The sequence below is a fragment of the Microtus pennsylvanicus genome, chromosome 21 (assembly GCF_037038515.1).
Source record: "Microtus pennsylvanicus isolate mMicPen1 chromosome 21, mMicPen1.hap1, whole genome shotgun sequence".
Lineage (NCBI taxonomy): Eukaryota > Metazoa > Chordata > Mammalia > Rodentia > Cricetidae > Microtus > Microtus pennsylvanicus.
The window spans coordinates 22409390-22424184 of record NC_134599.1 but is presented as its reverse complement, the minus strand read 5'-3'; the positions used below and the strand labels follow the sequence as shown (position 1 = coordinate 22424184).

The window sequence follows — 14795 nt, the reverse complement described above, 5'->3', positions numbered from 1 at the left end:
CTATTTCTCCATGGTGCCCTAGCTCCTTTAGGGAGTGGGATTGAAGGATGAAGGCCTGGTTGCATGCTGCTGCTGGCAGATCTTTACTTCTCCAGACCTTGGAGAGGGCCATTTTTCTGAACTCCCCATTTATATTGATATTTCCAATTACAACTTTCCCATCTGAGCATTGCAATACTCCTGTGAACATCTCATCCCTAGCTTTTTCCTTTCAAACTTTTATATGGTATATCTTCGCCCCTTAGGGTACCAAGCTACCAAAACACCAAAAGACATGGCTCCCCTTTAAATCATTCAACACTGGGTCAGTTGGCATAGAGACAAACTTTTGGAGCTGAGCTCTTCAGGGAGCCACTAGACAGGTGGAGTAAGGTGGGAATGAGACCTGTGAAAGAGTCCTACAGCTTCCTACCCTCACCAGCACTTGGAACATGGGCTCTTAGTTTTCAAGCTGCAGAGAGCGAGAGCGTGGTAAATGGGTCTAGGGTAAGATAACGTCACAGGGTTTGTTGCCTTCGATGAAATGCAGCATTTTCTTTATCAGAGTCCTGTGGGTTGCTGCAAGTTTTATTAGTGAATATTTAAAGTTATGAAAAAAAATTGATTTTGACATTTTTTTTGTGGGGCCAATTTTTACCTTGATTTTTATAGGGGTGATAATTCTTTGGGTCTTCCCCCGCCACCATGAACTGCTAGATGGAGTTTGTACCTACCTTTCAAGGCTGTTGTGTAAATAAAATGAAGACCAAATGGTAGTTTCTATGCATTTTTAATGTCATAAGACAAACAACTCCCCAACCCCCTCAAAACACAAACCAAAACCTAAAAACCAAAAAAGACAAAAAAAAAAACCAGTAAAAATCATCGTTTTAGAATTAGATAGCAATTGTCCATTCAATGCATGTCTTTGTGTCCCCTGTGCTAGATTAACAAGTACATGCCGCTATATCAGGCAAAAGCAAACCAGATTGTGGGAGTAGACTCAGGCCCTCATGCTTGTTAAGAGAAACACTTTACTGACAGGGCCAAATTCAAGGGAAAAGTGTTTACAGTAATGGCCTTGATGTGGTTATTCACTTGGACTTGAGACAGGGTTTCTCTGTATCCTTAACTGTCCTGGAACTCACTCTGTAGACCAGGCTGCCCTTAAACTTACAGAGATCTGACTGCCTCTGCCTCCCAAGTGCTAGGACTAAAGGTGTGCACCACACCCAACTACTCTTTTTGTTTTTTAAAGAACTTTATCCTTTTTCTTTTCTCTCCCAAGCCTATGTATATTTTTAAACATACTGTAAACTATTTAGAGTTTTTTTTTTCTCTGTCTGAATTGGTCTTTACTGTATATTTCTCTTTTTCTGACCACATGAGTCTTTAATTTGCTAAGCGATATGGCTAGGATTAAAGCCATGGCTTTGGCTGCTAGATCTACCTCACTCCTTGGCTTCCTAAGAGTCTAGCTTCGCCGGGCGGTGGTGGCACACGCCTTTAATCCCAGCACTTTGGGAGGCAGAGGCAGGCGGATCTCTGTGAGTTCGAGACCAGCCTGGTCTACAAGAGCTAGTTCCAGGACAGGCTCCAAAAACCACAGAGAAACCCTGTCTCGAAAAACAAAACAAAACAAAACAAAACAAAACAAAACAAAACAAACAAAAAAAAAAGAGTCTAGCTTCATGGTGGAGATACTGGTAAGAACCATGTATTTTTTTTTACCACAACTTTGTGGAGTTTCTAGACCACATTTTTTGCTATAACTCTGTGGAGTTTCTAGGTCCATGCCACCACCAAGAAGCATGCCACCTAAACACCATTTAAGTGTTTGTAAATAGAAATTTTTGTCACACCTAGTCCCACAGCTGTTCAGTGTAGAGAGCTGATGGTGCTGGCTCCCGCCCTCCGCGATCCCGAAAGCGAGTGCTCTCTGTGATAATCAGCTCCGAATATTGGCTAAGACCTGACTTATGCTATTATCACGCAATGATTGTCAGCTGCTTGCATATGCGTGGACCTATGGGCAGTGCCCACCTGGCAATCCGGGGTTGGTAGCCTATGCCTTTTTAAGGGCTGGGAGAGGTTTGCCCTGAGAGAGAGAGAGGAGAGAAAGAGAAGGAGAAGGAGAAGGAGAAGGATTGCTGTGAATAAAGTCCTGAATAAAACTGCTACAAGAAGAGCTCCAGGTGTTGCGTCTTCCTTGCTGGTCGAGGGTGAACACGACAGTTCAGTCCCAAAGAAACACACAGAGGTCTACATGAATTATAAACTGTTGGCCTGTTAGCTCAGGCTTCTTATTAACTAACTCTTACAACTTAAATTAACCCATAATTCTTGCCTATGTTTAGCCACGTGGCTTGGTACCTTTTCTCAGCGCAGCATTTTCATCTTGCTTCCTCTGCACCTGGGTGGCAACTGCAGACTGAGTTTTCCTCTTCCTCGACCCTACTCTGGTCACCCCACCAATACTTCCTGCCTGGCTACTGGCCAATCAGTGTTTTATTAAACCAATACAAGTGACAAATCTTCACAGGTTACAGGAGCGTTATGGTACAGCCCTAGTCTATCGTGGTTTGCCTACACCCTCCCCTCCCCTCCCCTCCCCTCCCCTCCCCTCCCCTCCCCTCCCCTCCCCTCCCCAACAATAAAGACTCTTAATCACTCTCTCCTTCCCTTCTAGGACATTTATTTATTCCTTGCTCACCAGAGGGAGGCCTTACCCAGTGATTCTCTTTCTGAGAGCGATTGCCTTCTGCATAGGAAATGGATTTCTTCAAGCACACTATCTGATTTACTGCGCAGAATACCCTGAGGAGTGGTACACAGATGTACGGTTTAGCTTGGGTAAGTGAATCCATCTCTCCTCCCTTCCCAGCTAGCCCCAGCCCCACAGTGTCAGTCACCACTGTCTCTTATCCTATAGCAGCCTCCTCACCAGCTTCTTTTCTACTTAGACTCCTCCGGGGAGAAGATTTAAATATGTGCCATGCCATTATCTCCCATCTCAAAACGGGCAGATCGATTTCTACTGCTCCCATGATACACACAGGCTCCCCTGCCTACAAAACCCAAATGTTTTGGGTCTTTCTGACGTGGAGGTTATTCCTGCACCCTGTCACCTCATTTTCTATCCTAGTCCCAGCAGCTCTGCTGCTGGGATTCAAATAGTCAGGCCTGTTCTGTACCAGTGCTTCTGTCCAAGGATGCTCCCCGTTCCTAGATGGTTCTGCTTCACAGCTTCCAGACTTGGCCCTCTTCCTTGCTTTGTTCTCTACCAGTTTTACCCTCCTCAAAGAAGCTTTCCCTGAACACCTGACATAATGGAAGAAACTGATCTTTGAAAATTTCTCCTATTTTCTGTGGAAGAGAAGGTGGGAAGAGTGTAAAGGCCAGAAGGGATGGAGGACGCCAAGAAAACAAGGCTCTCTACGTCAACAACAGCAAAGCCCATGTGATCTCACAGCGGTTGAAGCCGCACGCACAGGGTCTGCACGAATCTATCTTGTCAGGTCCTCTGAGCTTTTATTATGACTTCCAGTTTAGTGTTTTTATGGGACTCTTAAGTGGGCAAACAACTGCATCTCTGATTTTTGTTCTTCTCCGATTCTTGAGCCTTCTCTTGGGCTCTTTTCCTTCTGTTGCTTTGTCTTGTCCAACTTCAGTATAATAGTTTTTGTTTTATTTTCTTATATTTCATTTTGTTACATTTTAAAAATGAATAAATGAGTGAGTAATTGAATGAGTGAAAACCAAGGCGCTAGGGGCAAGGTTAACAACTGAACCGTCATTTATATCTGCTGGAGAGGGAAAAATCAATTTTCCCCAATGGTGTGACCCAGGGTATATGAACCACTCCAGGACAGCCCTCATGTTCAGGATCAACATATAATGGACTCCCCAGGATTTTTTGTTTGTTTGCTTGTTTTTGGTTTTTTGTATGTATGTGTGCTTTTTTTAAAAAAATTTTTTTGTTTGTTTTTGTTTTCCAAGACAGGGTTTTTTTTTTTTTCTTGTTCAACAGCCCTTGGCTGTCCTAGAACTCACTTTGTAGACCAGGCTGGCCTTGAACTCACAGAGCTTTGCCTGCCTCTGTCTCCCAAGTGCTGGGATTAAAGGTGCATGCCACCACTGACTAGTTTTTGTGTGCTTTTATTTGGTTACAGTTTAGTTTTTTTTTTTTTTGGAGGATGAGGTGTTGTTTTCTTGGTTTGGTGTGATTTGTTGTTGTGTTGAGTTTTTGTTTTTTGAGAAAGAACTTCATGTTGTATAGGATAGGGAGGAGAGGCTCTTGGAGAACTTGGGGGAGGGAAAGAATATAATTAAATATATTTAAATTTAAAAATAATTTAAAGTAATAAAAACATAATATAATTTTCCTCCCTTGTATTCACGTGTTTATACATGTTTCTTTATGTTTGTGTATGGGTGCACATGGAGGTCAAAGGTCAACTTGGATGCTGTTCCTTCGGACAGCTGCTTGCATTGCTTTCTGAGACAAGGTCTCTCATCCAAGTTGGAGTTGCTATAGGACTAGACTAACTGGCCAGGGACCTTTTTGTCTCTATATCTTCTTTACTTGGTTTCTAAATGTGTGTCACCATTCTGGACTTTTGAAAACATAGACTGTAGGATTAAACTCGGGTCCTTGTGCTTGCAAGCCAAGCACTTTATTGACTGAGCCATCTCCCTGGCTCGCTCCCCTCACGTCTGTAAGAAGAACCAAGGCCCAGGATATTTAAGTTCTTTGTATACTATGTTGGCTCATGTAAAAAAAAAAAACCAATAGATCAATATAGATTTTTTTAAACATGGTTTCTCTGACTGTCCTGAAACTAGCTTTGTAGACCAGGCTGGCCTTGAACTCACAAAGGTCCACCTGCCTCTGCCTCCCGAGTGCTGGATCAAAGCTGTGTGCCACCATTGCCTGACCTAGAAATCATTCTTAATCCTTATTAATATCACTTGTGACATTCTGCCTATTGACTTAAGTACTGTCTTCAGAACTAGTTCCTGCTGGGCTCTCTTCTCCTTAGCTGCATTAGCTTTGTCCTACACCAAGCCACAGGTCTGTCTAGCCCAGATGTCTGCCGTCAGTGACCTCCCCACTGAGAATCCTGTCTCCAGCCTGTCCTTCAGCCTCTTATGCTGTAGTCAGAGTGAACATTCACACATCACCAACGAGCAGAGGCTTCACTGTGAAATACGGTTACACACGTAGGGTGTTGTTTGGCTATAAAACAAAAAAGTGGAACCAAACGGCAGAGAGGGAAGACCTTTGGGTTAAAAATAATAACTCTTATTTTTTATTAAACCATTATCTTGAGCATAATATTTATATTTAATTACGAAGAATATGAGTCACTTTTTTATTGATAAAGTTTGTTCACTGACAATTGCATGCATGTGTATGTCAACTTCCAACCTTCACAGTGGGGCATGACGAAGGAGAGCGTGGAGCTGGCTGGTGAATGAGCCAGCCAGTTGGCCATTAGTGAGTCAGCCACGTGCTTGCTGTTACTTACTGATTTATTATGGTGGTTTATTTAATGCACACAATGCCTTCTGCTTGCCCACTCTCCCTCCTCTGTTCATCACACCGTTAGAGAGTGCTAACATTTTTACCCTAGGAACAGGAAAACCTCTCCTCCTAGAAAGCTTCAGACCATATCTGAATATCATTCTTAGATTTGGCAACTACATGTCCCTCCCTTTATTTTAGGAAAGAAAGAAAAAAGTCTTGTGTGAAAAATATCAAAGCAGAGTGTATCTTTTGATCTGTTTCCTCTCTTCTTTGCCAAGGTGTCTTCCTATTTGTTTTGGGAATGGGGATCAACATCCACAGTGACTACCTGCTGCGCCAGCTTAGGAAGCCTGGAGAAATCGTCTATAAGATTCCACAAGGTAACACCTCCCTGACTCCCAGATCTTCAGTGTTCACTGGAGCCTGCCCCAGGGGTTGACAAATGGGGAGGGTTCGTGACAGCACAGCTATGCAATATGTACACTGTGGCTTGCTTCTGTCCTCCCCTGCGTACTCTGTCCCTTCTGCAGAATCTAAGGAAACTCCAAGACAACTAGGGCCCTAACTCAGTTGGTGGAGTGACTGCCTAGCATGCATGAAGCCCTGGGTTCCATCCCCAGCAACACTTAACTCAGGCATGGCCGTACACATCAATGATGCCAGCCCTTAGGAAGGGGAGGCAGGAAGATCCGGAGTCAGAAGTTCAAGGTCATTCTTTAGTACATAGTGAGTTCAAGGTTGGTCTTGTTACAGGTACTCCCCCACCACCACCACAGAGCGAGACAGACAGACAGACAGACAGACAGACAGACACACACACACACACACACACACACACACACACACACACACACAGAGAGAGAGAGAGAGAGAGAGAGAGAGATGGAGAGTGAGAGAGAGAGAGAGACAGAGAGACAGAGACATAAATGACCTCTTGCCCACCCTAGGTAGGAAGATCATAGTACCCTCAAGGTGACAGAGGGCACCAAGCTTGGCTAAGAGGTGGGGATAGTTTACAGCCTAGTATATAAGCCTGTCATTTACACAGAGTGTGAGCCTTGGCTGTGCTAGCTAAGAAGCTAAAGATGTCAGGTGAACATCATACTGTGCTAACAAGAACCTGGATGGGGTGGCCTACTGCATAGCTAGGGCTATTTTAAATGGTAAATATTATTAATTCCTTAGTATCCGAGGAACTAAGCTAGACCATGTTCATGGGTAATTGGACCCTCACAAAGTCAAGGGTGTCATGGGCTGGGCAGGAAGACAACGACACAGTGTCATCCTTCGGAAAAGCAATAGTCAAGGAACTTGCTCCTTGTGCCAGCCACGTCTCTCACAGCTGGGTCAGAACACTGGGCAGAAGCACCATTAGTTATCCCAGCGTCCAGGTAGAGAAGGTGAGGACACCTGGCGTGCTAGCAGGGCTCTTATCACTGGTGGCAGAAACGTGAGGTTACTTGCTTACGTCTATCTCTGTAGCCAGCCAGAAAGTAGAGAGCTTGGGCAGGAACCAGGCCAGCTATCCCCCTCGGGCCCACCCCCAATAGCTTTCCACCTGCCAGCAAGGACCCATGGCTGGAAGGTTCCACAGCCTTCTGAACCGGTACCACAAGCTGGGGACAAAGTGTTCCCACAGGACTCCGTGGGCAGCGCTCACATTCCAACACTAAGTGCACTCAACACTTGAAAAAACTCCGGTTTAACGATTAAGTCAAGATGAGCTGGGACAGTTCTTAGAAACCAGATCGCCAAGTTTCCAGTGGAGTTCTAAGAGTGAGAGAGCACGTTTTAACGTAATTACAGAAGGAGAAAAGCTGTTTTGGTCACAACTTTTCTAGTTTAAGACGGCTCATAAAGCTTGAGTGTGGGTATATTTAACGTCGTCAGAAATGCCTTGATTTCTAGATAGTTCTGAGACGGGAGCTCTCTGGTGGGTAGAAGAGAAATGCTTCAATAGCAACAGAGCATTTTAGCCCCAGCAGGGCTAATATCCTCTGCTCTCAGCACGAGCAGTGTTGAGGGCAGGGAACCAGGTACTGGAGGATCAAAAGGTCCACATGAATCAAATCATTTCTCACACCTATTAAGATTTCATTTCAGCCGGGCGATGGTGGCGCACGCCTTTAATCCTAGCACTCGGGAGTCAGAGGCAGGCGGATCTCTGTGAGTTCGAGACCAGCCTGGTGTACAGAGCTAGTTCCAGGACAGACTCCAAAGCCACAGAGAAACCCTGTCTCCAAAAAAAAAAAAAAAAAAGATTTCATTTCAATGTAGCGTGTTGTTTTACTTTGTGTGACTGGGGTCTTGCGGGGAAGGCTTGGGAAGGTAAGGAGTGGCGTGAAAATGTCCTTTAGAATGGAAAGAGATGAGAAGCAGCCGTCTGTACCTCTTGCTCCTCTCGTCTCAAAGCTGGTGGCCTAACAGTTGTAAAGAAATCCCGACAATGCCCATCAGTAGATGGGGCCACTCCAGGATTCCAGAATCTTCGGCAGGCAAAGGGCTGTGGTTACTTTGTTTTCCTCTATTTCTAAGAGGCTTCTCCTAAACTCTGGCTGTAGAAGGGGCCTCCCATCTTACATTTGTTTACCTGTCTTTGTGTGTTCTGGAACTACAGCAAGGGATGCGGTATCACAGAACTGAGGTTCTGAGCACTGTTTTTCTGATTCTCTACACACAGGTGGCTTGTTTACGTATGTTTCGGGAGCCAATTTCCTGGGTGAGATCATTGAATGGATGGGCTATGCCTTGGCCACGTGGTCCATTCCAGCCCTTGCGTTTGCATTTTTCTCACTTTGTTTCCTTGGGATGCAAGCTTTTTACCACCACAGGTAAGCTTTTCAACGGAGGTGTCTCAGTGTTGTTTCCCGTCTCTGTGATTAAAACGCCCTGACGAAAGCAACTTCAGGGAGAAAGGGTTGATATGGCTCACTTCTGGCTTATGGGGCGGGGTCACTGCAAAGATGTCAAGGGGGCGGGAAATCGAAGCAGTTGGTCCCATTGCATTCATTCACAGTCAGACGCAGAAAGCAGATAAATGAATGCATGTGTGCTATGCTCCGCTTGCCCTCTCCTTTTATACCGTGGTTGTCTGCCTTCCCATGCTTCCTCACGCTGTGCTGACCCCAACCCTAACATTATTTAATTGCCACTTCACAACTGTAAATCCGTTACTGTTTTGAATTGTAATGTAAACGTCTTCTCACCAAGATGTCTGATATGTGTCCCCAAAGGGGTTGTGACCCACAGGTTGAGAACCTCTGTATAAATTTTATACAGTCCAGAGTCCCTCACCAGGGAATGGTCTTACCATGATTGAGATGGGTCTTCCTGTAGCAATGAACTTCGTCAGGACAACCCCTCACAGGTGTTTTCTGAGGCCATCCCTTCATATAAACAGTCCCTCACAGCTGTTACCAGAGGCTTGCCTTCGAGAAGTCAAGGTGACAGCTAACAGTGTTCCAAGGTTGTAGCAACACCGAGCATTCTTCTTCAGTGAGACTGTAGCGCATGGAATCAGATTTACAAACACACGATAATGGAAATATGATAAATAATCAAATTGTGTGATTAAATCCTCACTTTTCAAGCTTTTACTGAAGCTGGAATTGAGTTGGATAATGGTAGCAGTAAATAAATAAATAAAAAGACTGTATAGATTGATATTATTGTGCGCGAGAGAATGGACCACAAGATATACAATGAAACCCACTTTAATAGTTTTATTAATAAAGAATGGGGGAAGGAGGGAATGCACAGGTCTGTCTGGAAGAAATGTGGCAGGGGAGAGAGAGAGAGAGAGAGGGAGAGAGAGAGAGAGAGGGGAATGGGTGTGTCCACTTTTAAAGGTAGTTCAGTGCATGAAAAAGTGGGGGGGGGGAGTGTAGAACAGGAGTTCAACTGTAACTGTGAACAATCCCCAGGTAATATGCATGCTAGGAAGATTATGTCCAAGGATGAGACATTATCTCTACTGGACAGACTTGATACCTAGGAATCCTCAATGAGGGCATTAGAGCAGAACACTGGACAGGAGCTTGGTAAACAGATTTGAAAAGAGTGAGGAAATTATCAAATTTGATGACCAGGAACAAAAGGTAAAAAGGCAAAATTTAACCTCATCGGTATGTAAAAATCTCTGGGATAGTTTCCCACACCATGCTTGTTATAGATTATGTGGCCATGCTGGTATAGATTACATAGGGTGTAAGGCCTGAATGCTGATGGCAAATGAGCAGCCATGGGACCCTGGAAATGCTAGCACCTGGGGTGACTAAGCATTTTGCCTGAATGCTGACAGCCGGGAGCCCAATGGAAATGATAACTTAGACAGAGGCACCAGAGGTGATGGCTGGGCAGCCATTATGCCCACCTTGTTGAGGAGGGTCTCCCACTCTCCTTCCCTGAGGATTTAGTTGATGATTGATGGGAGAAAGAGAGAGACTTTTTTTCCCAGTGGTGTAGCCAATGGTAAGGTGCCCATGTTCCTATGAGCAACCCTAATGAAACTCGATGAATCATAAACAAGCCATAAAAATAGAAGGGAAATAGTTGGGAAGAGAAAGGGGATTAGTGGGAGTGGGAAAGGACAAGAGAGGGTAACAGAAATGATCAAAGTGCATTTACGAGTGTATGAAAATGTCACAATGAAGCCTACTACTATGCATAGTTAACATACGAGAATAAAAGTAAAAGATGGCTTCCCACAGTGAGTGAGTTGGTTGGTCCAGGTTCTATGCCTGGTGATGGTAACCACTTGACTGGAAAGTTCAGATAATGGGCTAAGAGGTGAAACAAATGTCCGTGCTTCAATTCAGTTCTCTTCCGTCCCATTTCTTGACGTGTGTTCCATGGATGAGACCATTGCCAGCACGTCCAGGCTTCTTGGAAAGGTAAGGTAAGCAGGTGAGCCCTGAGTGCGCCATCTGCTGGTACATGTTAGAACTGCAGGCATTTAAGGCGTTCCTTTGGAAGGTTGGTCTTCAGCTTTAACCCACGAGGCAAGGGTTGAGAAGGATAACAGAGATAACGGAGAGTGGTGCTGGGGAGGAAAGGGTAATGAATTGTTTACTTCACATGTCTACCTTAAAGGAACTTTTGTAGCGAGAAAGCTGAGAGACCAGGGAGGAACACATGGGGTACAGAACGGGGCTGAGCGCTCCTTAAGTTCGTGCCTCAGCGTCTCTTCTGTTAATGATTTCTCTAATAGTCTTCAGGATTAGATGAGGTGCAGTCTCCTTTCTTCTAAGTGGGAACTGAGACCAGTTTGGGAACAGTCAAAGTGGAAGTTTCCCCATGACCTGTTTCTATCACCTCCTGGATTGAAAGGTACAGGCTAATCCTAGCACTGGGGAGGCAGAGGCATGTGGAGCTCTGTGAGTTCGAGGCCAGCCTGGTCTGCAGAGCCAGTTCCAGAACAGCCAAGGCTGTAACACAGAGAAACCCTGTCTCAGAAAAAGAAAGAAAGATAGGTAGAAGAAAGAAAGAAAGAAAGAAAGAAAGAAAGAAAGAGAGGAGACACGGAGACAGAGGGCAGGGCTTCAAAGGTTCATGGCCTTTGAGAGACAACATAACAGCTCTCCCACTTCAGGAGAGTCTGCTGCCCGTCAGAGGTGGCGAGAGAACGGCAGAGGTCAGCGCATTGCCGGGTGCATAAGGGGGTCTTTGAGAAACCTAGACCGCGAAATACTTGGTCAGAAATTCCACCAGAGTTTCCTGCTGGTGCAACATCAGAATCAAATTGAGCCCATCTGGTTATGGTCCTCTTGGAGGGAGAGCCCGGGGGGGGGGGGCTCTTTTAATAGGACCAAGAGGGCTTTGTGTAGGTCCTCTACACAGGCATTGGCAGGGCGGGCTGAGCACTCGGGATCTTCTCAAATCAAAGCAGCACAGGCCAGGACCTTCCGGCACATTTTATTTATTTATTTATTTGTTTATTTTCTGGTTTTCCAGTCTAAACCCAAAGCACTTTAGCTGAGTGTATTTGGTCTTTATTATGCCTCAAGGGCCATTAGCTTCAGCTAGCAAAGAGGACAATTTAGTCCCACAGGGTAGAGGCTTTTTGTAAGATGCATTAATCTCATTACGCTGTCGAAGGAAACGACCCTCAGCTGTATGGGCTTAGGGCAAGGGAAATCTCTCTCTTCAGAGCTCTGGAGACCAGAGGACTGGTCTTAAGGTACAGGTAGGGCCGTGCTCTCTGGAACGGCTTGAGGAAGAACCCTTTCTTGCCTTTATTTGGTTCTGGTGGAGACTATTGTTCTTGGTTTTCCATGACTGGGGCAGATCTCTAACCTCTGCCAGTCTGCCTGTGACCTTCTTATCCCGTACGCCTTCCTGCCTCTTTTCAGGTCTGTGGGATTAAGGGTCCACCCTGCACTGTTATGAGCTGATGTGGGAGTGATTTCTTATTAATAAAGAAACTGCCTAGACCCATTTGATAGGCCAACCCTTAGGTAGGCGGAGAAAACAGAACAGAATGCTGGGAGAAAGAAGCTGAATCAGAGAGTCGCCATGATTCTCCCACTCCAGACAGACGCAGGTTAAGATCTTTCCTGGTAAGCCAGCTCGTGGAGCTACACAGATTATTAGAAATGGGTTAGATCGATATGTAAGAGCTAGCCAATAAGAAACTGAAACTAATGGGCCAGACAGTGTTTAAAAAGAATACAGTTTCCATGTAATTATTTTGGGTATAAAGCTAGCCGGGTGGCGGGAAGCAGCCCGCTGCTCCTATTTCAACAATGAGCTATTTTAATTAATTACATCTGCAGTGACCAGAGTTCCAAAATAAAATTGCATCTTCAGGTGTCGGGAGGTAGGACTTCACCCTACCTTTTAGGGGGCAAAATTCATAATGATAGTGGCATAGCAATCCATAGTAACAGTGGCATTCCCAAGTTTCAGGAAGGGATCTTTTCCAAAAAGTGCTGTCAATTCTCTGAGGTTAACTTTTCCCATAACTTTTTGTATTTTTTTTTGATTAGCATGTGTTAGTTAGACACAATAATGAGCCTCATGGCATTTTCTTACATATATAATGCATTTTATCACATTCATGGTTACTACTCTTTATTGTTTCCCCCTGCTCTTAAATGGTTTTATCTTAATTTTAAAGGCTTATTTTTATTTTATTTACATGTATTGTGTGTGTCTGTGTGTTCATATGCATTCGTGTGTGTGTGTGTGTGTGTGTGTGTGTGTATGCACACCCAGAAGAGGGCCTCAGTTCCTGGAGCTGAGTTACAGGCATGGCGTTGAGAGCCACTGGACATGGATGCTGGGAACCAAACTCGGGTTCTTTAGAAGACCAACAAGTGCTCTTCACTGCTGGGCTATTTCTCTAGTCCTGTTTATTTACTTTTCATGACCGAGTGAGTCTCGTAGAATTTCTTACAGGGTAAGGGGTTGTTTACAAGAGCTTGGGATCCTTGTAGGTGGCCACACCACCAAAGCAAACGTCTCTCCCTCACCCTAGCAACCAGTAACTGCCTGCAGATCCTCAGGGGGAAGCCAGCCGTGTGAACACCTTCCTACTAGCTATGATTCTCTTCCTGGAGTCAGTTTAGTGCAGGTCTCAGGCCTCAGCTGCTGTAGGACCAGGCATGCAATGGTGACGCCGTGTACTAAAGACAGTATTCTGCTTCACTTCACTCCTCCTCCTGACCCGCAATTCTTCCTCTCCCATCTTCTGTGATACTCCTTAAGCCTTGGCGTGATCCAGAAGCTCCTTTCATGGCTGAGCACTTAGCATTTCCTTGTTCTTAACACTCATTATGAGTCTTCGCAGTTTTCTGCTGCCTACTGCCAAAAGAAGCTGCTCAGAGCAAAGTTGTAGCACCGATCTACGGGTATAAATGTAGCTCTTCAGACAGCACTTCGATGGGCACGTCTTTTCCACTTAGCAGAACAGTTGCAGTAGGGGCCTAGGACCTCCCCAGCCATGGACTCTTGTCCAGGTTTTTTGTCCTAGATGTGGATTTCCTCTTGTGGAGCAGGCCCCTGTTCCAATCAGAGAGCAGTTGGTTACCCCCATTACTGATTTGCCACTAGTTCACCAGTTGTCCAGAGTCTTGGGAGGCTCTAGCTTCCTGCAGTTTTCAGCAGAGTGAGCCCATATGAGTACTTCCTTTGTCTATTAAAAAAACCGGTGACATATGCACAGCATAAAATTTACCACTTTAACAATTTCCAGTGCAAGGCTGAGTGTCAAGTGCATCTGTAATATTGTAAAATCATCTCCACCGCCCTCTGATCGTCCTCTGTACTTATGTGCACACAGGTGGCCGACATTTACAAGAGACAGACTGTAGGAAAGGGGCCGATGACGGGCACAGGGGCCCCAGGAAGGGTCAGGTGCTGAATAACCGGGTTAACGTGCGCAAGCTCAGTTGTTCACAGCTACTCTGTTTGTAATCATTCCTTCCTTTCTTGTCTTTTCAGGTTCTACCTCAAGACATTTGAGGATTACCCCAAATCTAGGAAAGCCCTCATTCCATTCATCTTTTAAAGAATCCCAATTTTAAGGAGCAAAGCTTCTACAAGGAAACTGCCCCGCTGCTGAAACTATAAGCTGTAAATGAAACGGGCCCGTGTCTTGCGCATATGTATATATATATATATATATGATGATGTATGTGATCATAGGTCTCTTGTTATTCCAGTTGCCTGAGGCATGCTGAAGCATGCCTGCTTAACCTTTATTCCTGTTTGCCAGGGAGCTTTAGCCTAATTTCCTGTTGGAGCTTCACAGAGGACCTTCCTTGGAGACATTTTCTCCTCAGCTATTCCTTCTAGAAGCTTCCCCTTTCCCCATGATTCCCCCCCCCCCCCAATGTATGATCTGAAGATGTGTGACTTTTTTTATTTTTACTCTGTATCAATTTTGGAAGTTCTGCAGTCAAAACCCTTTGGACTGTCCTAATGGAAAATGAAGTCATAACATTTGCAGGAAAGTGGGTGGAACTGGAAATTATTTTATTAAGCAACATAACCTGACTCAGAAAGATAAATACTGCATGTTTTTGTCATATGCAGATCCTAGATTTTAATTTATATGTATATATGTGTCTGTTTATATGTGTGTATCGGGGGACATATAATTCATCACATTAGGAAGGAGATCATGAGAAAGTAAGAAGAGATCTTTGGAGGAGAACGAGGGGGATGGAATAGGTGTGGGACGAAAGCAGAGAGAGGCTGCTGCCGGGGAAGAAAAGGGGCCAGCAGGAGAAATGCAAGAGGACAGGGAGGAGAGGAGGGGAAGGGGGATTGGCAAAAATGAAGT

General features: G+C 45.0%; 1 protein-coding gene across 1 annotated transcript in view; it reads left to right on the top strand.

Annotated features, from left to right (window-relative positions):
• The window catches only part of Srd5a2 (steroid 5 alpha-reductase 2), a 37878-nt gene extending 23860 nt beyond the window's left edge, over window positions 1-14018 (top strand). The window contains exons 2-5 of the mRNA XM_075955615.1: window positions 2669-2832; window positions 5788-5889; window positions 8190-8340; window positions 13952-14018. Of these exons, the coding sequence (XP_075811730.1) occupies window positions 2669-2832; window positions 5788-5889; window positions 8190-8340; window positions 13952-14018 (484 nt within the window). The remainder of the gene's footprint in view (window positions 1-2668; window positions 2833-5787; window positions 5890-8189; window positions 8341-13951) is intronic.
• Window positions 14019-14795: the final 777 nt, after the last annotated feature.